Source organism: Oncorhynchus kisutch, linkage group LG8 (assembly GCF_002021735.2).
Source record: "Oncorhynchus kisutch isolate 150728-3 linkage group LG8, Okis_V2, whole genome shotgun sequence".
NCBI classification, from domain to species: domain Eukaryota; kingdom Metazoa; phylum Chordata; class Actinopteri; order Salmoniformes; family Salmonidae; genus Oncorhynchus; species Oncorhynchus kisutch.
Window position 1 is genome coordinate 12748483 of NC_034181.2, and position 27998 is coordinate 12776480.

The 27998-nt window shown below is 43.5% G+C and overlaps 1 protein-coding gene across 3 annotated transcripts; it reads right to left on the bottom strand.

Annotated features, from left to right (window-relative positions):
• LOC109896178 (scavenger receptor class F member 2) lies at nt 1–27987 on the bottom strand. Of its 3 annotated transcripts, none has more exons than XM_020490467.2 (11): nt 27127–27987; nt 21347–21405; nt 21086–21187; nt 20300–20819; nt 17192–17410; nt 16393–16521; nt 15703–15806; nt 12575–12689; nt 11600–11697; nt 7073–7231; nt 1–5567 (listed from the first exon to the last, which is right to left on the bottom strand). In XM_020490467.2, exons 1-11 carry the CDS (start codon nt 27228–27230, stop codon nt 4327–4329), a joined length of 2850 nt encoding a protein of 949 aa, XP_020346056.1. In that variant the 5' UTR covers nt 27231–27987; the 3' UTR covers nt 1–4326. The 3 variants fall into 3 exon arrangements, with proteins under 3 accessions (XP_020346056.1, XP_020346055.1, XP_020346054.1); XM_020490466.2 differs by having other exon boundaries at nt 7073–7228; nt 11600–11724; XM_020490465.2 differs by having other exon boundaries at nt 11600–11724.
• Nucleotides 27988–27998: the final 11 nt, after the last annotated feature.

The following is a 27998-nucleotide window of genomic DNA, read 5'->3' on the forward strand; positions in this document are numbered from 1 at the left end:
TACATGTATCGCTTTTATTTCAAAGTAAATTCATAAAAAAAAAAAAACACATTTTTGAACACAACTGAAAATCTAATCAGACAAACAGAATGACGAGTTACAACCGTATCGCTGATAATGTTTCTGTAGCGTTGAGGCCCTGCTTACAAATATGTACTGTAGCCTGTGAAAGCAGGCAAAGGCCAGTCAGTCAGATATAAAAATATTTGTTTCCTGCTTGCTTAAAATGGCACTTTATAATCACACAACTTGTATGGTTTCAGTTACATTTACTTAATAACAGTGGTGACACAATAATACATGTCCTGTACAATACTTTGAAGTTTTGATATTTGATATTTCCTAAGGACAAAAGGATTAAGAAAAGTTGATAACATAAAAGAGAAGGCTATAGGTTTCCATATAATTTCACTCTGCTTCATAAAGTTTAGTGTTAAAATAACAACATCCACAGAGAAAGGGGAAATGACAAGCCAAGGAAGTACTCATACTGTGGCTGCAGAGACCCTGACTTAAAGACATCAAACGTAACATGAAAGCCAGTTCATTGACACATACAGAGTAAAGTAGCAAAACAATTTATATAAGCACAGCTTACACACATATACAATTATACTTTCACATGTAGAAAAAAATAACTGATAAAAGAGGAGACTGGCTGTATCGTTGAAACCCTCATTTAAAAAAAATGGAAACAAGCAATAACAAATGTGTAGGAATCATAAGCACTCAAATAGCTTTTCAAACTGTGAAAGTGAAATGTAAGTTTGAATCCACAGCATAAACCACTGTCACTTATGTACTATAGTATGCACATGTTATTTTATATGAATATGTTTTATTCATATCCCATACGCTCTAGTTCTGTGAGCTTCCTCTTGCAATGTAGTTACTATCATATGCATAAAAACACACAACTATATTACTGTAGCTATCCCACTAGTCTATTGACGCACCGGTGCATCAATCTAATTACCACAATAAAACAAATCCCCATCAAGATCCTTCAGTTTAAGCTAGAGATATCCGTTCTTGCATGGGCTGCGTCTCAGCCCACCACATCCGCCTATGACGGCCTTCCTCTTCTGTGGTGGAAGGTGGCTACAGGTGGCTACAGTGGTGTTTGTCAGACCATGAGACATCCCGAAAATCGGACTTCTCATGAAAACTGCTGTAGAGTCCACTCTATGGATATATGAGACTCCCACGAACACGATGGGAGTCTCCGTTTTGCTCTACGAACATGATGGGGTCTCCGTTTTGCTCTACGAACACGATGGGGGTCTCCGTTTTGCTCTACGAACACGATGGTGGTCTCCGTTTTGCTCTACGAACATGATGGGGTCTCCGTTTTGCTCTACGAACATGATGGGAGTCTCCGTTTTGCTCTACGAACACGATGGGGGTCTCCGTTTTGCTCTACGAACATGATGGGGGTCTCCGTTTTGCTCTACGACCCCCACGGGACTCATCTGAATGTAACCGGTACCAGTTTTTTTTTATGAATGGAAGTATGGAGGTAGTTGTGTGACTACCCAAAAAAAGGGGTTAAATATGTGTAAAACATATATATTTTATATATTTCCTGAGCTTTCTTACATCTCAAAGATATAGGACAGACACTATAAAACCTTAATTCATTTTTCCATTTATGAATGTGTTATTGAATGCGTTTTTATGGGATTTGGTACTAAAGGCCAAATTCTATATTTCATCAAATACAAATACCTAAAATTCTAAATCAAATAGCTAAATGGTATGACCATTAAAACTATTCCATGTCAACTTATCCTATTGCAGCTGGTTGCCTTCCAATTGTACATTCTACTCGTGAGCTGAATTTGAATAAGCTTGTTGAGTAAATGTACAAATGTACATTTGCTGAAAACCACACCCATCATCATATTTCCCATGCCTTAGACTGATTACAGTAAGACACAATACATTCCTTTGGGTCTAGGATAGGGTGATAATTAGATAATTAGCTTCAATTAAATATATATATTTTTTACCTTTATTTAACTAGGCAAGTCAGTGGGTTAACTGCCTTGTTCAGAACAACAGATTTTTCCCTTGTCAGCTCTGGGATTTGATCCAGCAACCTTTCGGTTACTGGCCCCATGCTCTAACTACTAGGCTACCTGCCGCCCCAATTAGCTGGCTTTGATAAACTAATTTACCACACTTCAAGTTGGGACAAAGTAAACTTGGCATAAAACCAATATAACATGTCTAGACTAAGTCATGCAATAGTGAATTAAACTACAGGAAGTTAATGACTGAAGTATCAAACAGTTTGTGTTGTATTTCTTCTGCTACGTAATATTTCCCAGTAACAATGAATGGTACCATCAGACATTAGTGGTGTAATCTCTTGGCAAAATAGCAGAAAAGTGATGCACAACAATGTTACATGTGAAATGATAAATAATGGACATTTTTCTGAAAGTATTAAATTATCTTGAGGTGTAAGACAAGGATGTTCTTTTTTGCTTTTCTATTTATTATCGCAATTGAAATACTTGCTATAGCGAGTGTTCCACTATACCATGCCTTTATAAATCAGAGAAGATGTAGCTACTTAGGGCCTTCCACAGAATAATAATGCACTAATGTATCTGAGCAGCAGAAAAGGGAGGTATCAGTTCACAACCAAAAGTTGTTTGTCTGACCAGACTGACTCCATCCATGATCACTGCCTTTTTATAGGGAAACTTCCACAATGCCTTCAACCTTAATAGACAACATTGTGATAAGACCAGATGACTAATCCATCATTACATTTTTTAAAATGTTTTATTTAACTAGGCAAGTCAGTTAAGAACAAATTCTTATTTACAATGACGGCCTACACCGGACAAACCCGGACGAAGCTGGGCCAATTGTGAACCGCCCTATGGGACTCCCAATCACTGCCAGTTGTGATATAGCCTGTAGTCACGCCTCTAGCACTGTAGCCATTGTTTCATGCCCTTTATGAAACATTATGCAAGGATGTTCTTTATTACTTCTTGATACAGAGCGTTGCTTACCCGTATGTGGGTGAGATTGAAGGAAGGATTTGGAAAGAACCTAAAAAGTATGGCATTTACACTTGCTAGCTATTCGATAAGCACAAGGAAAAAATAGCTTAGCATTTTCTTTGCTGGTTTTACTTGTAAAAAGAGAGCATATCCAGAAGTTACTCTTATTTTATGTGGAAAATGTATTACACTGTTCTGAAAACTTACCAAACTATTCCTGAGATATTTACTTATTAGAAACGATTTGAATATCAAACTCACAAAAATGATAACACAATAAAATGTGTTAATTGTGATGGAAATTGTAATAGAGCCATTTTGAACCAGATTTGTTTTTTTTATGAAGATGACACCCCCACACATGTGATGATATTGAAAAATTGCAGAATGTCCTCTCAAAAGGGACAACCGGACCTAACACAGTGTATGGCCTTAGAGATACAGACCAAAAATGAATAACAATTAGAGAGGACAAAAAAGAATTGCAGTCTCACGAAGCCATAGCTCTGTTAGGAGAAGAATGACAACGTAATGCTTCCTTAACAGTTCGCTTGAGTTCAAAAAGCAAATTTGTTTGCCAACAAACCATGACTGACAAAATTGTGAAAGAATGTACTCTCTGAAGACACTAAAAAATTAAAATGGTTTGTATTCGGTATTACGCAACATATTAACAACAAAAAAGGCCAACAAAAAGAGGCCAACAACCCCGTTATGGAGTCTAACTGGCTAATTTAAATCAAACTGAAAAATATTGTACTTGTATTCTCAGTACCATGGGTCAACTTAGCCTTACTTCACCTCACTTACATTGCATACATTTGATTGCATCACACAGAATATTGAGGAAAAAAGGTTTTAAATTATAATGATACAATGATGAGATTCTTACATGAATACTTAGTTGTGAGCATTGGAGAAACGAGGAAATTAAATACGATTGCTTGCCACTGTCAGCACTCTCCCCCAGTTATGTTTGGCGTTGTAGTGGAAAACGGATACATCGCAGGTTTATGAAAAGAGTCCATGAATTTACTTTCAACATCAGTCAATGTAATACTAGTATGGTATACAGTTCAATAGATTACAAACCCACTCCCACACCAATGAGAAGAACCACAGTTTAAAAACAAGTTCCACTTACTTTCCGCTGATTCTGGACACACAGCACACACACGCGCAAAAATAATACATTCCTTTGATGAACAACCACCAAGTCCTTTTCCATGTCTACTTTGGAAGAAGTCATTCATTCACCATTGTCACCATTGTCCTGTCTGTGAGAAACAATTTAAAAAACGGTCTATTTGACGATCTGCGGTGGCATAATCGCTGTCTTTGTGGGTGTCTTAGTTTCCAGAGTAGTATCCAAAGTCCCGTCCTTGCCTTTCTTTCGGGGAGGCTTTTTGATGGGGGTCTTCTTTAGCGTCGGGTCCCCCGCACCACCACAACCCTCGACCACTCTAGAGCCGTTCAAGTCCTGCTTCTCCGGGCTCTTGGGGGCGACCTCGGGGGTAGCTGGGTCCTCAACACCCACCATCTTCTGAAGGCTGGTGGTGGTAGGCAGCAGAGGCTTGTTGGAGCCCTGGTGGCCTGGTGTGGGAGCGGTGGTCCGTTTGGCCTTTTGCGGAGGGGTGGGCTTTTCCCGGTCTCCTCGGCCCCGGAGGATCGGGGTGGACAGGCCGTTGGTCTTTACCAGGCCTGTGCCCTCGTTCCGGGTGATGCTCTGAGTCTTCTCCTTGAGCTGTGCGGCCAGGAGTGTGGCGGCCTCTGAGTTCATGTGTGGGTGGATCACTTTGGGGCTCTTGGGCGCCTCCTTGGGGATCTCCACAGCGGCTGCCTTCTTATCGGAGTTGTGGAAGTTGCCGATCTTCTTGAGAGCGTTTTGAACCACCCCATTGATGTGCTCCATGTGGTTCATGTTCTCTCTGGACCTCCCCACCCAGTGGGCCTTGTGTTTGCTAGGGGAGCCATTGACCACCGTCCCCTTTTCCTCTCGGTTGCTCTTCTCCTTGGAATTCTCCTTCAGCCTCTGCCTCTCTTCGCTCTTGGCTGGGCTGTTGCTGGAGCTCCTGGTTGTCTTCACCTTGGGAAATGTTAGCCCCTTGTCCCCCTGGTTCGGCTTCTCCACCTGGAGAGTGGTACCCCCGTTGTTCCCATGGATCCACGACACCTTGGGTTTGGTGGAGGGGTCCGGCGGGCGTGGTTTGGTCCTGGTCTTTCCCCCCGGGGACGGTGGTTTCCTTTTACCATTGACCTCGATGGTGACCATGCTCTCGCCCCCATCTTCTTCCTCCTTGGAATTCTTGGAGAGGTGTGCAATGCGGGCATAAAGGGCCCCAATGGCTGACTCAGAACTGCTGGTGGAGCCCTCGGTGTCTGAGGACTTGAGGGGCGCTTCACTCCCATCCTGGGGTTTGTAGGTGGTGGCGTTGGTGTCTTTTAGGGAGGTATACCCACCTGTATCATCCTCACTGTGGAAGGCTGCTGCTGGCATCTCAGCAAGAGGGGGACTGCCCTTCACCTTATTCTCATTCAGCGACTCTATAGGACAGGAAGAGAGAACATGGATGAGAGTCAGGTTTAGATTGGATGGTAATGGTGCATCATTGCATCATCAGGGATAAAGGATGTAGATGTGAGGCATGTTTACAGTATTTAGAATGTGTGGTCATTACAAATACAGAATTAGAACATACTGTGTCATACAGTATCTCTTCTTACTGCCATTTGAAAATAATATCAAGTGATATTGAGACCTCCAAGAATTATTAAAGATATTCTACGGTACTTTATGGCAAGGGGTGGAACCTCATTGGCTGGAACTCAAATTGCTACGGGCCAACGCTTGCAGTACTCAAAATTGCGAGCACAGCTTCCAGAAAACAGTCACTTTCAAGCTAGGGATTCATAGCCAATTGAGGTAAGACAGTAATTCTGCTCATAGATTACGCATGTATGAATTACACATTGACACATCCAGCCCAAAGCGGGAGGTTTAAATACTTACTTGGTCGCCAAAGTACCGGAGTACCGGGCTTTAACTAAAATTGTTTCTGGGAAATCTAACTTCCCAAACAATACAAAAAACTGGTGGGCATGGAAATGTTCCAACAAACTGCATGGAGTGAGTCATGAATTACTCATGTGCCATTTTCTAAATTTACCATTACATTTCCTGTTCATGCTTTTGCAGCCACACTGTAAAAAGCAAATATATCTAATACCTTGAGCATTATTCTGTCAGGAAAAGAAATTGAGCTAATGTATGAACGTTTGTTCAGTCAACAATTTGCTCACATGTATAAATGTATAAGAACTATAAGAATAAAAAATAAAAACATATGTTTCTTTTTGGAAGGTTACACTGTACTTCGGTTCAGCTATGCTCAAATGTTGAGCAAACTCACAATCCTATTGCAGCTGGTTGCCTTACAATTGTACATTAAACCAACACATACTACCCGAGGTGAGCTGAATTTAAACAAGATTGTTGAGTAAATTTACAAATGTATGTTTGCTCAAAACCACGCCCATCATCATATTTTCCAGCATTCTCTATTGAAGATAATAATTTGAACTTTATTTTTTATTATAAAAAAATGACACATGGGGGAAGGAACTGGGCTCAATGGCACACGATAAGGAGAACTTACTATCCTATTCATCTAATTAGCTTTCCAGAGGTGTGTGACTCACAGTGCCCTTGTGACAAACAAATCCCACTCCAAGAGAGTGTTAGTACGTGTGAGTGTGCATGCATCCGTCCGTGCCTACATGTGTTTATTGGTGAAGTTGACGTGTCAAATCAAATCACAGTGTTTGTTTTTCTTTCCTGACAACTTCATGGAGTTTCACATTGTTTTGACAGCCTTCACTGTGTGTGTGTGCATGTGTCCGTGCTTGTGAGGGTGTGTTTGCTTGTGCGTGCGTAATTACTCACCTTCATGGGGTTTCACATTGTTTAGACGGGGCCACCTTCACTGTGTGTGTGTGCATGCGTCCGTGCTTGTGAGGGTGTGTTTGCTTGTGCGTGCGTAATTACTCACCTTCATGGGGAACACAGTACACAGGGCCATCATCACTGGGTTCCTCTTCGAAGGAATCAAAGGACTCCTGGGAGGACCAGGAGGAGGGGCTGGGCAGCTCGGCTACAGAGGGGGGCTCGATGAAGCTGCAGTTGAACGTGTTCTCAGGGTGGTGGGCTACTGGAGGGGTTAGGACACAGAGAAACAGGGTCAGAGAAGGAGGGGGAAGGGAATGGGACTACCTAACAAGAACAACAGATGGAGATGTGGGGTTTGTTGGGGTTGTAATGAAAGATAAAGGATGGCTTGAGACAAAGTTATGTTTGAAAAGATATAAAACTGTTGTGTGATGACGTGAATGATTAAGTCTTTGATTTGTGGGTGTGCATTGGACATTTTAATATCTGGTCTATCTATTCTTTGAACAAAAGCATTTACTGAGAAATTAGCTAGCGAATGCTATTTTTCCTAAATGTAGGTCCTCCCTCCCTCCCTCCCTCCATGTTGGTGTATTCTGCTGACCCTTCAGTCTGAGGACAGCTGTGATCTGTTTGGGACGCCTGTGGTTGCTCTTCTCCTTTCCCCATCTGGCAGTGGACTAACTGACTGTGTGTGACTGGGCGTTAACTGGACACTGACCACATCAGATTCGTCTACATACATCCCCCCTCCATCCGATGACACATGAGCCCATCCATTTGTTCTCCGCTGACGCTAAGCTAACCCTAAACCATGTTTCGGCTGAAAGATCCCCACTAACTACCCCAAGTCTCTATGTATTGGATTTGATTTATTTGACAGTTTGAAACACAATTCCGCCACACAAGCAGATTTACTGCATGTAAAATCATCGAGGAAGAACCAATAAAGTTTTACAACATATCTCCATTTTGGTCCTTATTGTGGTATAAGATATGGTTGTGGTATAAGATATGGCTGTGGCATGGACGTCATCTTCCAAACTGTAAAACAACTGAATTCTAGTAACAACAACATGGCCAGGTGTAGTACAGCTACAACTAAGTGACTAGCAGGAGATGTGTCAACACAAGGGCAGCAGAATTCTATTACTCTCACAACGCTTGTGAAATCAGGGGACTTTATTGGTGGGAATTTCCACTGACAGCTGAGCTTATTATAAGGATATCCAGCAGACTGCACAGTCTAGGAATGAATACTTTGGATATTGTTCCTGGAAAAATTGCAATACTACTGTACAATGGTGACTGTATGATCATATTAAAGGAACGTGACTTGATGTAGATTACATTGGTTGGATTGTAGCAAAGGCAGTAGGTTAGAAACAATATACTGTAAACAATACCCACCCAGATATTTATCCAGGAAAATAACTTCATAGCTGCTTTTCTTCAAGACAAAAAAATATTTTGCTCAAATTCAATGAAGGCCATACATACATACATACGTCTGACTGTCTTTATGAGTGGTTTGCACTTTCCCTATTGTAGCAGCCCTTCTGTGATAGACTAAAGAGAACAGACAATACCCATGCAATGTGGGTAGCAGAGTGGCCCTAAACTCATTGACTAACTAACCAAATGCTGTACTAGACTATAGCAGACAGACAGTACTGGTGCAGTGGCCATTTGGTATAGCATAGGACGGGGGGAGGAAACTAGGTGGTCGGGGGGCCGGAACATAATTATAATTTGTACATTGCAAATTGACCACAACTAAGCCCAAAAAGAGGTTGCATTTAAAAATAAGTAATTTCCTACCCTGGTTACATTGAGACACGATCACATTTATCTCTTTTTTTATTTATTATCGGGAATACTTTTCTAAATCATTTTTAATTTTTTTATCTGAATTCCTGGTGATTTTACAGTCTTCTTTTTTAATTTTTTTATACAAAAACTAAAATCATAGTTTTACTAAAAACTTTGGGGGGCATCGACTGTTGCCGACCCCTGGTATACACTCTTAGAAAAAAGGGTTCCAAAAGTGTTTTTCGGCTGTCCCCATAGGATAACGTATGAACAGATAAGTAGAACCCTTTTTGGTTCCGAGTAGAACCCTCTGTAGAAATAATACACGGTTCTTCAAAGAGTTCTCCTATGGGGACAGCAGTAGAACCGTTTTAGGCTATTTTTAGCTATATTTTTCTATGAGTCTAGGGTCTATTGTAAAGTAATTAAGCATCCGTTATCTTAACGCAACAGTAAACAAACAACTGCTGTCCTTGGATGTTCACACCAGACTAAATGTCCAGAGCCGCATTCATTCTTGAGAGAGACACAGGACGCCACTGAAAGCCCAAAGCCCTGCCTACACAGAGGGCAACGTTGGACAACCGTACCCCAGCTGCACAGTCCTATAATAGCTGCCTGTGAGGCCAACAACACTGGAGCAGGTGGTCCCACTCTACATCACTTTCACAGGGAAGCATTCGGACATGTAACTGCATCCCAAATGGCACCCTATCCCCTATAAAGTACACTATTTTTGACCAGAGCCCACACACAGAGTGCCACGGAATGGGAATGGGGGAAGCCAGCCGAGCGTCAGATAGCTAGCTATAGTATAGGGCATGGAATGACAAAGTCTAAGCAGTAGAGGAGTGGGATGGGGGAACGTTTACATATTGAGAAGCAGAGGAGCGGAGGAGCTATGCAAAAGACAGAGCAAACGGTTTCTTCCTCGTCCTCCTCCCTCTGTTTCTCTTTCCTTTTATCTTGGGATGGGTGAGAGTTTGTGTATGAAGGAGCTAAATTACCTATGCAAAAACAGCACACATGATTTCTTCCTATTTCTCCCCTGTTCCTCTTTCCTTTTCCACATCTGTTGTAGTGTGTTGACCCCAGTGTGGATAAATCATAGGTCTGACACAGGTTGGGGTAAATTTGGCCACTTCCTGTTTTGAATCCAGTGGGCCTCCTGCGGAATGTTGCAGGGACTGAAGGAGCCCCTGGGAGGGTAGAGTTTCAAAACGCTGGCAGGCAGGCCACGCTTCTGTAGGCAGGCAACGAGGAAAGCAGAGCAGTGGCCTGGCTCTGGGGAGGGAGAGGCTGACCAGTTTATCCCCCTTATGAACAAGAGGAGAATCTATAAGCTTCAGTGGGAGAATGACTGTAAAATGAATTGGGTTGTCGTTTAATATCTCTGTGTTGTCATGTATTCTTGAATGTGAGGGAGGAAACTTAAGAGAGAATTGGTTTTGGCTTGGACCAAAAACTCTATTCTACTCTCTGAAATTCCCAAAGTGGTAGTTTGTTCTAGTTGATTGCAACCCAGGCATGGCATATGCTTTGTGTATACAAGAATGAAAGGGCTTGTTTGTTTGAAAGGAGGTCGGACGCTCTGACTTTTAACAAATGCAATTTCTAAAGCCTCGGGCCGATTGTTTATAAGTTACAGTAAACTTTGAGGGTGTTTTAAAAAAATACTGTTAATGTGCCATGACACAAGACAAGTCTCTGACAAAGACAATACTGTTCCAGTGTGTGTTTCTATGCAGGCGTGATGAAGACAGCTGTTAGCTGAACTAGTCTGCTGAAGAAGAGAAGAAGCACATGCTACTCATTGTGAAAGAGAGGAGAAGTGAAACAAGGTCACCACTGTTTAACTCCTTCATCACCACTGGTGTTTTAAAGGCCTTTAAAATGTGTAATATTACTCCGTAGAGTGACTACAATGATGTCCACAAATAGGGCACTTCTCCAGCCCTTCAAAATATACTATACTCAGACCATCCACGCATTCAGAGGCAGATGTCCATGATTCAACTGATCTCCTACATAGCAGAGCCAATGCATCCTGGCCAACGCCAATTCAGAACATGGACTGTCTTAATATTCCAGAAGGCATCTGGGTAGAAAGGGAAGAGTTATTCAGTATGTAAGCCATGTGTAATGTCCTTAAAGCTGACCTGAGATGGGTCCTGACAGACAGACAATCCAAACCTCCCTCCCTCCACACACACACAGACAGACAGGAGCTACTCTCCACATTACGAATAACACAGCAGCCTTTGATAAGGTATCACTCAACACCAATCAGACGTACCGGAGCACCACACCACTACACTGACCCTTTCTGTCTCAGCCTTCATCCCACTAGGAGAGGAGCTCAGGAGAGAGGAAGTGAGGGGTTGTAATAATATGAACACTTGGTATTTAAGAGGTGCCAAGAATAATAAGGCCCGCAACCATTGCATTCCTCTCAGATGAAACCCCAAACCCATTTGGCAGCTGCAGTACACTTTTCAACCCTATGTATTGTCTGAAAACCACTCAACATAGTCACAGAGACAGGTCACAGAGCAAAGGGAAAATTAAAATGCTCTCTCTCTCTTTTGCTGAAGAGATCGAGGTTTGTAATGACTAGAGACACAGAAACTATTAGGTCATCAAGAGACATGAACTAAGGAGGTATAAGGACAGCAACAGTGGCTCTATTCGTGTCCAAAATGGCACTTCTTTTCACCAGAGCCCTTAAGAAATAGGGTGCCATTTGGGACACAAAAGCAGCCTCTGTCTTGGCATGGTGAAGGCAGTAGCCTATCAGGGAGGAGGGATTAGGGCTTACCGACTACTTTAGGCAGCTTCTGCCGTCTCAGTGGGATCCGGGGGAGTTTGGTGCTGATTCGGCTGAATCGTCCACACAGGATCCGCCTGGCTTTTTTACTGTTGGTAGAGTTGTCTTGGTCAGGACTGAGGGAAAGAGGGAGGGTGACGCCATGGAAAACACACTAAATTACTAAACCATACAAACCGATTCAAATGTGGGTGAGGTTCATCTACATTGACACGCTTGCAGTATGAGCTACATGCCATGGGCCACATGAAGAAAAAGACCACACACACTATCATACTGACCCATTTTGGATTTGGCAACATAAGATATACTGTGCAGGATCTTTAAACTCGGTTGTAACCTATAACAAGGACCCACAGTCTTTCCTGATCAGGTATCACGACCAGGAAATACTCATGGCCCTAACTATACTGTATGTACTGTAATACTGTATATCAAAAAACCCATAACCCTAACTATACTGTATGTACTGTAATACTGTATATCACAAAACTCATGGCCCTAACTATACTGTATATACTGTAATACTATATATCAAAATACTCATGGCCCTAACTATGCTGTATATACTGTAATACTATATATCAAAATACTCATGGCCCTAACTATACTGTATATACTGTAATACTATATATCACAAAACTCATGGCCCTAACTATACTGTCAATACTGTAATACTATATATCAAAAATACTCATGGCCCTAACTATGCTGTATATACTGTAATACTATATATCAAAATACTCATGGCCCTAACTATACTGTATATACTGTAATACTATATATCAAAATACTCATGGCCCTAACTATACTGTATATACTGTAATACTATATATCATTGCTGTCAAAATATAAATATTGTAACTCCATTTGTGCCTTTTCCCCCCGACAGCTATTTTAACAAGGAATGGCCCTCCATCCCATCACACGGCCTCACCCTACACCAGGCCTGTGTCTGTCACTCACTTCTGGTGGTGTTTATTTCTGCAGAGGCAGCAGCAGCAGAGGAGTGAGAGGAGGACAATGACCAGAAAGAAGACCAGGGTTCCCGCCGCGATCACACCCATCCTCTGGTTAGGCTCTGAAACAGCAGACAGACAGACACAAGCATGGGTTTATGGGTGTGACACACTGGTACAGATTGCCAGTGCCAACCAGAGCCATCTGTATATATCTGGTGCTGAACTCCCAGAACCAAGACTCTGGAGCTGAAACTCAAGCTTCTGTACCATGATGTGGGCATTGAAGAGATATCCAATAGAGTTAAGTAATAGATGTTAAATTCAGCCATGCATGCAACAGCCTCCTCTCTATAAATCACCAGTCTCTTTATCCATCTCCTGTTGTGGATCCACTTAACTGACTTCTGGTAGCATCCACTGAACCCTATCCTTCACTCACTCTATTACCCCTCTGCTATGATTCCCTTTACTCCCATAATTCCTTCATGATTTAGAAGCACTCTCCCTTTCTAGGCTGGTTACACATAAAACTCAGTGTCTCCTGACCCCTCCTGTCTCAGCCTCCAGTATTTATGCTGCAGTAGTTTATGTGTCGGGCGGCTAGGGTCAGTCTGTCATATCTGGAGTATTTCTCCTGTCTTATCAGGTGTCCTGTGTGAATTTAAGTATGCTCTCTCTAATTCTCTCTCTTTCTCTCTTGAAGGACCTGAGCCCTAGGACCATGCCTCAGGACTACCTCGCCTGATGACTCCTTGCTGTTCCCAGTCCACCTGGCCGTGCTGCTGCTCCAGTTTCAACTGTTCTGCCTGCGACTATGGAACCCTGACCTGTTCACCGGACGTGCTACCTGTCCCAGACCTGCTGTTTTCAACTCTCTAGAGAGAGCTGGTCATCTATGAACATTTGAACATCTTGGCCATGTTCTGTTATAATCTCCACCAGGCACAGCCAGAAGAGGACTGGTCACCCCTCATAGCCTGGGTCCCCTATAGGTTTCTTCCTAGGTTCTGGCCTTTCTAGGGAGTTTTTCCTAGCCACCATGCTTCTACACCTGCATTGCTTGCTGTTTGGGGTTTTAGGCTGGGTTTCTGTACAGCACTTTGTGACATCAGCTGATATAAGAAGGGCTATATAAATAAATTTGATTGGCAAGCATCTCTAGGCCTATGGAGCCCTGCTCAAAAGTGGTGCACTGTAAAAGGAGAGTAATTTCAGACGCAGCCTTAATCACCACAGACACACTGCAGCCAGATGGCACAGTCACTAACCTAGCAGTTAGATAAATACTGGTGGCCCCTGCCCTCTATGCCCCTCTGCTGTCATAGAGGTTATGGAAGAATGGTTGTGTGTCCTTGGTGTGGCGTGTTCACAGCTGGATAAAGGAAGGGACTGGCCTGGCACAGCTGAATGGCCTGACCCATTGACATCCTCGCCGCTTCCCAACATGCCCATTTGCCGAAACCTCTGGTGACCTCGTTTCCTCTCCTCCCGCTATCCCATCTCTTTTCCTCCTCCAGTTCTCGCTCTCTCTCTCTTACTCTCTATTCAATCTCTCTCTCTCTCTTGCTCTCTATCTTACTCTCTCTTTCTCTCTCTCTCTCTCATCCTCCCTCACTCGCTCTCCATTTCTCTCCCATCTCTCTCTACCATCCTCCCTAACTCTCTCCCTCTTTATTCTCTCTACCATCCTCCCTCACTTGCTCTCCATTTCTCTCCCTCTACCATCCTCCCACTCACTCTCCCATCCTCCCTCACTCTTTCTCTCTCTCTCTCTCTCTCTCTCCCCCTCTCTCTCTCTCTCTCTCTCTCTCTCTGTACCATCCTCCCTAACTCTCTCCCTCTTTCTCTCTACCATCATCCCTCACTCGCCCTCTTTCTCTCTCCACCATCCTCTGTCACTCTCCCTCTCTCTTCCATCCTCCCTCACTCTCCCTCTTTCTCTCCCATCCTCCCTCGCTATGTATCTTTTAACTCTCGCTCTCCCTTTCTTTCCCCTTACTTTCCCCTTACTTTCCTTCTCTCTCACCTTCCTTCGTCTCTCCCTCCTACCACCCACCCCACCCACTGACTCTCTCTCTCCGGCTGGATAGGAACAAGGCCAACAAACACAGTCGTAAAAAAGGACACCAGGCATTCTGGAAAGGCCATCAGGCCTCCTTCATGTTTACTCTACTACAGTAACCTTAATAAACGTGTGTTAGTGCTTGTTGTCTCCGTCCAACTCACAGACAGACAAGCCATACATGTGCTGCGTCACTGTTAGCAAATGGCTATTTAGACATTTGGGACCTTCATGTAGATTGCACACATTTTATATGATCTCTATGGTCGCGTGTAGGCAGGGGTGAGCTTTCATTACATCCTGCATTCCTTTAAAAAATCTACTATATGTTTTTTAACACTAGAAGCGCCAGGGTTTTTTAACACTAGAAGGACAAGGGTTTTTTAACACTAGAAGGACCAGGGTTTTTTAACACTAGAAGGACCAGGGTTTTATAACACTAGAAGCACCAGGGTTTTTTAACACTAGAAGGACCAGGGTTTTTTAACACTAGAAGGACCAGGGTTTTTTAACACTAGAAGGACCAGGGTTTTTTAACACTAGAAGGACCAGGGTTTTTTAACACTAGAAGGACCAGGGTTTTTTAACACTGGAAGCACTAGGGTTTTTTAACACTAGAAGGACCAGGGTTTTTTAACACTAGAAGGACCAGGGTTTTTTAACACTAGAAGGACCAGGGTTTTTTAACACTGGAAGCACTAGGGTTTTTTAACACTAGAAGGACCAGGGTTTTTTAACACTAGAAGGACCAGGGTTTTTTAACACTAGAAGGACCAGGGTTTTTTAACACTAGAAGCACTAGGGTTTTTTAACACTAGAAGGACCAGGGTTTTTTAACACTAGAAGGACCAGGGTTTTTTAACACTAGAAGGACCAGGGTTTAACACTCGAAGGACCATGGTTTTTTAACACTAGAAGCACCAGGGTTTGACGCCCTTAGTACTCCGCTAAGAACACCTTTTTTACATCTTAATATTCAGTCTTGCGGCGTGGCTGCCTTCAAAAACAACAATCTAACGTTTTCCCAGATCTGGAAAAGTGAATGAGGAAATAGAGAGCGGATTCCTTACGTAGGTTGCAGGCCCCAGACACTGGGTTACAGTTGTTGTCGTGACAGGTGCAGGTCTGGGCACAGTTCACTCCATACTGACCCATCTGACACGTCATGTTGCAGCTAGAAGAGAGACAGATACAACATCTTAGTGACTGAGACAGGTGCATTGAAATAGACAGGGAATAAACTAGTAATGTACTACAATGACTATATGAAGCTCCCTCTGCACTGACTAACTACTTCTACTGGTGCTGACTGAATAATGCTTTCATGTATAGGATCTTAATTTGATCACTCTTTTGTTGCTGAGAATTTTCCTGGAATGCAGATTCACAGAAAACCCCCACAAACAAGGTTATATTAAAAATGTAATGTAGCCTACTTTTTGCCAAATAATAGCCTAACCACCGATCAAGCGACACTATGGACTAAACGTTCAAAATTATTTTACTGTGACAAAAGGGGTCAAATTAAGATCCTACATCTGTACGGAAAAACAGGAGTTTTTCCCAACCACTAGTGACCTGGGCACTAGAAATATGTTAGGGTCTAAAGGGTTTCCTGGTTCGGCCATGTAATCAGGAAACTTCTAGGCGTGAAGCATGAGTGCGTACAAAAAAAATAAAATTGAACATTCTGTCTGAGTATTGTAGACATGAGGGTGTAAACAGGATGCTTTGATGCGAGTTTCATTCACATGACTTACTATGTCCCGTAAAATCCTGGGTCACACAGGCACTCTCCGGTGGCAACGTGACAGACACCGTTAAAACAGTGGCTGCAGTCATTCTCACAGTTATCCCCATAAGTCCCGTTGGGACAACGCACCTCACACCTAGAGGACAGGAAAGGATGGGACACAACAAGAAGCAATATGGATTATAGTCATTGTAATGATAAAAAAATAACAAAGAAAATAGTGAGTCTCAGAGCCATAAGCGATGCATGCAAGCACAAGTTCAAACCTCTGATGTAGTGACTATAAGACAGAATCTATGTAAATCACATAGTGAAAAGTACTGTGTACACTCAGAACATTAGCACAGGACAAGCGCATTGGTTAGTACAAGTTCAAATCTTAGAAATTGTTCTTTCGAGTGCTTGAAATGGAAATACAAAAAGTCTGTGAATGATATGTTGGCATGAGAACAAGTGGACAACATGACTGCACTAAACAATAAAGATAATGTGTTTTTCCACATCATCTGTCGACATGAAATGTTATTTGAAATTCTACAAAGTTAAATACCCATTAGGGCAATAAATATTTAGTCTCCTACTAAACAACTACAATGAACCCTAATGGAATGTGAACATGTGTGTCTGTGTGTGTGCTTGTCTGTGTGTGTGTGTGTGTGTGTGTGTTTGTCTGTGTGTGTGTGTTTGTCTGTGTGTGTGTGTGTGTGTTTATCTGTGTGTGCACACACACACACACACACACACACACACACACGTTTGTGTACCCCTGTCCGTGGTTCCAGGTGTATACAAGAGGCCTCTCTCACCTGTCCCCGATCCAACCGGGGTTGCAGTGGGAGCACTTTCCGTCGATGCGGTTGCAGAAGTGGCCGTCTTTACACGGAGGACACACATCCAGGCAGTTCTCTCCGAAGAAGCCTGACAGGCACATCTGGTCACACTTGGTCCCGTTCCAGCCCCTCTCACAGGTTACACACCTGCCCTCAGTTATCTTACAGGGCTGCTGCCCCTTACAGTGCCCACACCTGGGGGGGAGGGGGAGAGAGAGAGAGAGACATTAGAACACCTGGGGGGAGAGAAGCCGAAAGAGGGGGAGACATTAGAATAGAAGTGGAAACATTGGTTGTATGAAAAATGGCACCATATTCCTTATGTAGTGCAGAGAGAAAGTATTGCACTATATGGAAATAGGGAGCTTTTTGGACGAAGCCGAGTCTCATCACAATTTGGGAGCAGCATGACTACTGGATGACATTTTGGTCAGTTTTGGTAATATCTCATAGTTTTAGTGCTGTCAAAACAATGCCTTATGTGTAAGACAACACTTGATGATTTGCTACATTTGGGACCTGTATACATATTCAATGTGTGTAGTACAGATGTAGGATCTTAATTTGATCACCCTGTTGCAGAACTTTTAATGTATTTGAGGTTTTAAAAAGGCTTCTGAACTTTGTAATTTCCACTTTTAGATTTTATACCTGATTTTCCCTTAAGAAAAATGTATCAACTCCTCCAAAATTGTCCATTAATTATAATCCACATAATAATTCACATGTCCTGTTGCAGCAAACTGGCTCAAATTAAGATTCTACACATGTACCTATCCTTAGAATATCAACAACACTGAGGTTAGAGAGGTGTGGGAAAGTTGCTACATTGCGGTTGTACAGTCGTGGCCAAGAATATGGGCACCTTTGTACTTTAGTAAAATAATGCACCATTTCTTCCAGAAAACCATTGAAATTAAAACATATTTTGGTATCCACATACTGTATGTATGCGTTTGGTGTGCAGTTGAACAAAACAACAACAAACAACAAAAATCGGAATAATATAGTAAACTTATTCCACAAAGAAATCCTAAAATATCCCGGACAATAATATTTGAACCTTCTAGAAGTAGTTCGAAATAATTACATTTCAAGCATGTGATTCTCCTTTACTTTGGAAATGAGCTCACCTGTGGTGAGTTGCAGGTGCCTGCAATATATAAATCATTAAAATAGGAGGTCAGACACAAGATTGTAGCCAAGCATGGACAATCTGAAGGCTACAAGTCCACCTTCAGAGACCTTGAAGTTACTTTTCCACTGTATGTATGTAGAAGTTTAAGGCCCATGCCGCTGTAGCCAACCTCCCTGGACGTGGCCACAAGAGAAAACTTGATGGAAGATTGCAGTGAAGGATTGTTTGAATGGTGTAGAAAGCACCTCGGTCAACTGTCCCACAGATTCAAGCTGACGCTCAGACACAAGGTAGGACAGTTTCAACGCACACCATCGTTGCCAACTCAATGAAAGGGGGTTATATGGTAGGAGACCCAGGAGGACCCCACTGCTGTGAGAAAGACATAACAAAGCCTGAATTCAATTTTCCAAAACACACCTGAACATGCCCAAATCCTTCTGGGAGAATGTCCTGTGGACAGATGAGACTTTGCTGACTCATGTTCATGGCATCATGGAAATACCAAGGCATTTTTGACCGGAATGTCGGACCCCGTGTCAAGAAAGCTGGGTCTCCGTCGAAGGTCATGGTTCTTCCAGCAGGACAAGACCCCAAACACACTTAAAACAGCACTCAGGAATGATTCAAGACAAACGCTGGACTGTTCTGAAGTGGCCAGCAATGAGTCCAGATCTAAATCCCATTGAAAACTTGTGGAGGGATCTGAAAACAGCAGTTAGGAGAAGGCACCCTTCTAATTTGGGAAAGCTGGAGCCGTTTGCACAAGAAGAGTGGGCCAAACTGCCAGTACAGAGATGCAGGAAGCTCATCAATGGCTGTAGGAAGCACTTGATTGCAGTTATTTTTTACCAAAGACTTTGCTATCAGATATTAAGTCTAGGATGTCAAAAAATGTGCCATTTCTGTTTATTTTCTGATTTAAATGGATATATTAAGTTCTGAATCAAAACAAAGGTTCTATAATATTAACAGTGAAATAAAGAATTGTGGAGACCAAATACTTGTTAATTTCAACTTATTTTTTCATGGTGTCCAATTGGTAGTTACAGCCTTGTCTCATCACTGCAACTCCCGTACGGACTTGGGAGAGGCGAAGGTCGAGAGCCGTGCGTCATCCGAAACACAACCCAACCAAGCCGCACTGCTTCTTGACACAATGCCCACGTAACCCGGAAGCCAGCTACACCAATGTGTCGGAGGAAACACCGTACACCTGGCGACCATGTCAGCATGCACTACGCCCGGTCCGCCACAGGAGTCGCTAGCGTGTGATGGGACAAGGACATCCCTTCCGGCCAAACCCTCACCTAACCCGGACGACCCTTGGCCAATTGTGCGCCACCCCATGGGTCTCCCAGTTGCGGCCGGCTGCGACAGAGCCTGGACTCGAACCCAGAATCTCTAGTGGCACAGCTAGCACTGCGATGCTGTCCAATTTCAACTTATTTTTAGGGAAAATTGTGAGTTACCTGAAAAAAGTACAAGGGTGCCAATATTTTTGGCCACGACTGCATAACACCAGTTCTGCAGACCCTGAACGAGGTTATCCACTTCAATTGAATGGCTTCAGCATATTGGATGATTATTATGAGATAATGTGACCACAAATTCCCCAGTATTTCCCTATTAAACTGTTGCTCCATGACCTAACATGTTGAAGATATGTTAGGAGTTATCAGCTGGAGCTTATGTCAATTCATATTTTCAAAAAACACTGTATAATATAGATAGACTATAATATGGATTTGAACATTAAGATCCTTAGCAAAAATAAAGAGAAACTTGTGCTTTAGGATCATTGGCTTTTTATGTTTCACATCTGTTACATTTTCCTTAAAAATGTATGTTCCCTATTCTGTTGGAATAATACTCCCTCTCCAGTGAACTCAAATGTTTCCCTCCAGTGAACTCAAATGTTTCCCTCCAGTGTTTTGGTTCCTCACCTGTTCTTGCAGTTCTGTCCGTAGAACCCAGCGGGACACGGTTCCCTGCAGAACTTCCCTCGGTACCCCGGGGTACAGGTACACGAGCCGTCCGCCTGGTTGCACTTCCCATGGATACACTGACAATACCTCTCGCACCGTTGGCCCCAATGTCTCTCCTGGCACTGGCACCGACTTGTAAACTGCTCGCATGGGGAGTTATTACAGTTACACTGGATGGCACAGTTCCTCCCCGACCAACCTAGACTACAGTTACACCTTCCTGTGTTCTGGTCACACACAGAGTTGAGACTGCAGTAGCAGTTGTTAGCACAATGAGGGCCCCAGAAGCCATGGTGGCATGTGCACGAGCCAGTGTCCTGGTCACACTTGCCCTTCTGGCAGAGGCAGGGCTTCTCGCAGTTGGGCCCCCAGCGGTTGGGGTTGCACGTGCACTTGCCCGTCATGTCGTCACAGTGACCGTTGGGGAAGCACTGGCACTTGCCCTTGCAGTCGGGGCCCCAGAATTGGGTTGGGCACTCTGGGGAAGAAGGATAGAGACCTTTTCAGATGATCACCGGAACTTCACAAGTCAAGGAATATAATGTAGAATGGCTTCAACATGTCCCTTCTGTTGGTTTAGGACAGCATATTCAACACCATTTATTCAGAGCTGACAGTTCAGTTTAATTTCAACTATTAACTGTAAATAATGGTTCCCTTGACAATGAAAGTACAAGTCAAGGCCATGAAAGTGATTTGAATATATACGTTTCAAATATAGTATCACAAAAGCAAGTTGCTTACTTGTATCACAACTGGCTCCGAAATATCCATGGCGACAGCGACATTCATTGGGCCTGACACACACCTCATTCTCCTTACAGGTAAAGTTCCCTACACAAAGAGCTGGTGGGAGGAGGTGAATATTGAATTATTATTAGCAATATCCACAACATGAAAACCTACCATGTTGTAATACTTTGTTGTGATGTTACTGATACATTACAAATGTGAATATGAAGAGGTGTGGAAATACTGTGTTTTGATGTTGATATGTATACATACGTGTCAAACATTCATTGCCTAGCTGCCCCCACCCGCTGCAGCATACCAAGCCTGGTGACCTGAAACAGAGGGGAAGAAAAGGGAGCGTGTCAGAGAGGAAGAAGATAAGACAGGAAACACTCAGTGTAGCACAACAACACGCCACAGCCCTGAACCGCCACCATCACCACTTCCAATCTCCAACACCACTACCACCACTGATACTAACACCACAACTACTACCCCCACAACTGCTACCATCACTACCACCACTGATACCAACACCACCACTACCCCCACAACTGCTACCATCACTACCACCACCACCACCACCGATACCACCACCACAACTATCACCACCACTAAAATCCCCACCACCACCCCCATTACCCACACCAGCATCAACTACCATCACTACCATCCCCCCTACCAATACTACCACCACTGATACCATCACCACTATCCCCACCACCACCAACACTACTACCACCATCACTACTACTACTACCACCATCACTACTACCACCAACATCACTACCACCACCATCACTCCCACCATCACTACTACTACCACCATCACTACTACTACCACCATCACTACTACCACCACCATCACTACTACTACCACCACCACCATCACTACTACCACCACCATCACTACTACCACCACCATCACTACTACTACCACCACCATCACTACTACTACCACCATCACTACTACCACCACCATCACTACTACTACCACCATCACTACTACTACCACCACTACTACCACCACCACCACTACTACTACCACCATCACTACTACCACCACCATCACTACTACCACCACCATCACTACTACCACCACCATCACTACTACCACCACCATCACTACTACCACCACCATCACTACTACTACCACCATCACTACTACTACCACCATCACTACTACCACCACCACTACTACCACCACCATCACTACTACTACCACCATCACTACTACCACCACCATCACTACTACTACCACCATCACTACTACTACCACCATCACTACTACTACCACCACTACTACTACCACCACTACTACTACTACCACCACCATCACTACTACCACCACCATCACTACTACCACCACCATCACTACTACCACCACCATCACTACTACCACCACCATCACTACTACTACCACCATCACTACTACTACCACCATCACTACTACTACTACCACCATCACTACTACTACCACCATCACTACTACCACCACCATCACTACTACCACCACCATCACTACTACTACCACCACCACTACCACCACCATCACTACTACTACCACCATCACTACTACCACCACCATCACTACTACTACCACCATCACTACTACTACCACCACTACTACCACCACCATCACTACTACCACCACCATCACTACTACCACCACCATCACTACTACCACCACCATCACTACTACCACCACCATCACTACTACCACCACCATCACTACTACCACCACCATCACTACTACTACCACCATCACTACTACCACCACCATCACTACTACCACCACCATCACTACTACCACCACCATCACTACTACCACCACCATCACTACTACTACCACCACCATCACTACTACTACCACCACCATCACTACTACTACCACCATCACTACTACTACCACCACCATCACTACTACTACCACCATCACTACACTACTACTACCACCATCACTACTACTACCACCATCACTACTACTACCACCATCACTACTACTACCACCATCACTACTACTACCACCACCATCACTACTACTACCACCATCACTACTACTACCACCATCACTACTACTACCACCATCACTACTACTACCACCACCACTACTACTACCACCATCACTACTACTACCACCATCACTACTACTACCACCATCACTACTACTACCACCACCACTACTACTACCACCATCACTACTACTACCACCATCACTACTACTACCACCACCACTACTACCACCACCTCAAAATAGTATTTGTTTTCTTTTAAAAACGTTCAGTGTTTCATTGAGCCTGGAGTGTCAGATGGACAGGGTTTTGCACTAATCTATTGGTTCCATTGCGCCAGGCAAGCTACAGCTAAAATATCTTAAAGAAAACAAATACTGTTTTAAGATGACCCCACATCTAGCCAGAAAGTAGTGGGGAGTGTGAGTTTAGAGAGGCATGGCGGTCTAGTTGGTGGCAGCAACACCGTGCACTGCACTGATCTGATCTCTCCTTTTGCTTCCACACCACTGACCTCCCAGAGGACCCATCCACACTTTTCCTTCCTCTGAAGGGTTGTGGATGGCATTCTGCCTTCAGTCAGACACAGGGAGTGCACGCATACACACACTCACCAATAGAGAGACACACACTTTTTTTACTCTAAAACTACGCCAGCTTATCTCCTCTGTTATGTCTCAAAGCTACTCCTGTGACACGGAGGTAGGCTGAGTTTGAGAGATTCTTTACAATTCTGGATTTAAAGGTATGCAAACATGGCTCAAAAGCTGTGCAGTTTACTTTAATGCCATGAACCTTTGTAAACTATGAACCAGGTCCACTCTCAGTGAGGTGTTTCCAAGGTGGTCAATGGTATCTGTGTAATGTAGATAAATCATATTTTTTTGATCATGTACGGGGTTGAACCCATCTGACCTTCGACACTCAGTTCAATCCATCACAGCTCTGGAGAAGACCGATTTTTTTCTTTGTGTGAAAGATGTGGTTTTGAAATAAAGTAGGACCCACATTTGTATTTCGTAACTCCTATATTTGTTATTTGCCAGTTCGAAGGGCGTCTAGTACTGAACTCCTCATTTAACATAATATTCGTTTCTTGAGACTGACAAAATCAGATAGCAGCTTTCCCACTTTTTTATGTGTTTGCTTTGCATTTCTCACTTTCCCATGGTACTTTATGATGCACTGAATACTGACAAACAATGACGTGTGAACAGGCATTGTTGATGTTGTCAATGGCCCATTTACAGTCAGTGAACTGATTTAGCCCAGCTACAGTAGAGCTGATTAGGAAACGCCCAGCTACAGTAGAGCTGATTAGGAAACGCCCAGCTACAGTAGAGCTGATTAGGAAACGCCCAGCTACAGTAGAGCAGATTTAGTAACACCCAGCTACAGTAGAGCTGATTTAGCAACGCCGAGCTACAGTAGGGCTGATTAAGCAAACTCCCAGCTACAGTAGAGCTGATTAAGCAAACTCCCAGCTACAGTAGAGCTGATTAAGCAAACTCCCAGCTACAGTAGAGCTGATTTAGCAACGCCCAGCTACAGTAGAGCTGATTTAGCAACGCCCAGCTACAGTAGAGCTGATTTAGCAACGCCCAGCTACAGTAGAGCTGATTTAGCAACGCCCAGTTACAGTAGAGCTGATTTAGCAACGCCCAGCTACAGTAGAGCTGATTTAGCAACGCCCAGCTACAGTAGAGCTGATTTAGCAACGCCCAGCTACAGTAGAGCTGATTTAGCAACGCCCAGTTACAGTAGAGCTGATTTAGTAACACCCAGCTACAGTAGAGCTGATTTAGCAACACCCAGCTACAGCAGAGATGATTTAGCAACGCCCAGCTACAGTAGAGCTGATTTACCAACACCCAGCTACAGTAGAGCTGATTTACCAACGCCCAGCTACAGTAGAGTTGATTTAGCAACGCCCAGCTACAGTAGAGCTGATTTAGCAACGCCAAGCTACAGTAGAGCTGATTTAGCAACGGCCAGCTACAGTAGAGCTGATTTAGCAACACCCAGCTACAGTAGAGCTGATTTAGCAACACCCAGCTACAGTAGAGCTGATTTAGCAACGCCCAGCTACAGTAGAGCTGATTTAGCAACGCCCAGCTACAGTAGAGCTGATTTAGCAACGCCCAGCTACAGTAGAGCTGATTTAGCAACGCCCAGCTACAGTAGAGCTGATTTAGCAACGCCCAGCTACAGTAGAGCTGATTTAGCAACGCCCAGCTACAGTAGAGCTGATTTACCAACGCCCAGCTACAGTAGAGCTGATTTACCAACGCCCAGCTAGAGTAGAGCTGATTTAGCAACACCCAGCTACAGTAGAGCTGATTTAGCAACGCCCAGCTACAGTAGAGCTGATTTACCAACTTCCAGCTACAGTAGAGCTGATTTAGCAACGCCCAGCTACAGTAGAGCTGATTTAGCAACGCCCAGCTACAGTAGAGCTGATTTAGCAACGCCCAGCTACAGTAGAGCTGATTTACCAACGCCCAGCTACAGTAGAGCTGATTTAGCAACGCCCAGCTACAGTAGAGCTGATTTAGCAACGCCCAGCTACAGTAGAGCTGATTTACCAACGCCCAGCTACAGTAGAGCTGATTTAGCAACGCCCAGCTACAGTAGAGCTGATTTACCAACGCCCAGCTACAGTAGAGCTAATATAGAAACCCTGAGGACAGACATAAGAAATGCTGGGCAGCAATGATAAATTAAAAACAACTTCCCTCAATTCATCCTGTGACTGAACCCAGTAAAAATATAAAACAAAAGGCACAAATGAAAGAAAATGATAGGGATGGTGCACTGCCATTAAGCAAGCACTCAAGCTTGAAAAAAAAAAACTAAGGATATGATGGTGATTGAGATTTGGGCCAATGCCAAATGTGTATGTGGTGAGGATGAAGAATGGAGAGTTTACTGTACCCTAAACAAACACACTCCATGGGGATGCTAAAAGTCTAAGTATTGACCATCAAACCAACTATATAGACCTGGGCAACAACTACGAGAATAAAGAAACATGTTTTATACAGGCTACATGACGTACTGTAAATGCTCACGATTGGCTATTGGAGTTGTATTGTCAGGAGACATTCTAACAAGGAAAGGTAAGGATAGAAGCAGGCTGGGCCCTGGGGTCTCCTTTCTAATGTCAGAGTGTGTTGAAGGGCAGAACACAGACGGGCTATGACTTCTACTTTGGATCCATACACTCTTCTCTTGCACCTGACCCTCCTTTGACATGCTTGCATAGTAAAGGTGCTTACTGGAGAGTAAGAAATGAATGCTTCAGCTAATAGATTGTGTGCGTGCGTGCACAGCCATGACACACACACACACACACACACTTCATGGGTGTTCAGAATCGAATGAAAACATTGGAAGCTGTTTACGTTCAGTCCATAACTTTCCTTTGTGTCTGGCAGCTGAAGCCATAACATTTTGTGTGGTTATTTTCAGTCATTTAGCTTAATGTTTCCAGCTCCAGTCCTTGAGTACCTCTGACAGAAAACGTTTTTGTTGTAGCCCTGGACAAACTCCCCTGATTCAACTCATTCAGGGCTTGATGATTTGTTGACAAGTTGAATCAGATGTGCTTGTTCGGGCTACAACAACACACATCTGTGCTGTTGGGGTACTCAAGGACTGGAGTTGGGAAACACTGAACTATCTGATGCCACGACTTCAGGCCAGTGTCACTCAATATATAGCGCCCCCTATAAGAAAATATGGAACATTATCTACGGCTCCAGATGCATATCGCATCTGGATGGGATGGCTGTTCAGATGGACTCCTTCTTGTGTAAGGAGACGCTGTACATATGAAAATCAATACGACCAACTAGTACGCAATATCAAAGATGTAAAGTGTTAGTGGAGGGAAAGACAACGTCAAAAAAAGTATTTTTCAATGTGAGCAATCAATAAATAAAAGCACAATGCATTAAGAAGTAGGTTAGCTGGACGATATGGAGAGCGATAGAGGCAGGCAACTCCTTTTTTACTCGACAGTACCGTTATTCTACTTACCCTGGTAGTTTGCATACATTCCTGCCTTTGGGATTGAGTTCTTGGCTGAAACTCGAAAAAAATGAACAAACCACCACAACTGCAAAAAAAATATTCAATTCCATTTTACAAGAAACAGCATCCTTCTAGACGCATCTCACACTCTGCGTTCCTCCTCTCCAGAAAACAACACTTTCTCCTACTATTGTGTTATCCAGGGTTTCTTTATGTATAATCCACGGCGGTAAAATGTGTTTATTTGTTATTGTGGGAACTTCATAAACGTTATCCAAGTATGGTATAATACAGGTTCCAGTTGAGGAGAAAATGTTTACCACTGCGCAGTCTACGCCAACGACGTACCCAAGAGTCGAAAGAAAGTGTAGCGACACCAAACCACACAGAGTACTGTTCCAAATAAGTTATAAAACCCAAAGATGTGCACGCAATTCGATCTCCTCGAATGATGACTTTCGTTCATTGCAGATTTGTAACAGAACTATTCGTTATTCCATACATTTTCAAAAGACTAAGCAAGCAGGAAAGAGGTATCATGAAAGTAGCGGAAGCCAACAACAGGCATCCTCCTTCGACAATATAAGCAGGCGTTTATTGCCACCAACCATAATTTGGCCACAAATCTTGTTTTGTGCCCAACGGAATAACTAAACTAGCAGCAAACGAGTAGAAAACTAAATATTTCAACAGGCCGAGTCAAAATGTCAAAATGTCTTTAAATCAAAGATGAATAAAGTTTTATTCCGTTATTGTCTTCTCTTTCTTGGGCTCTCACGTGTGGCAGGGGAAAATTCCCGATTTAGCCTAGTCTGTCATTCGCTGTCGTTACACAGGGTCAAGTGGATTTACTTTTCGTGCGCCACAGTTGATTTCTT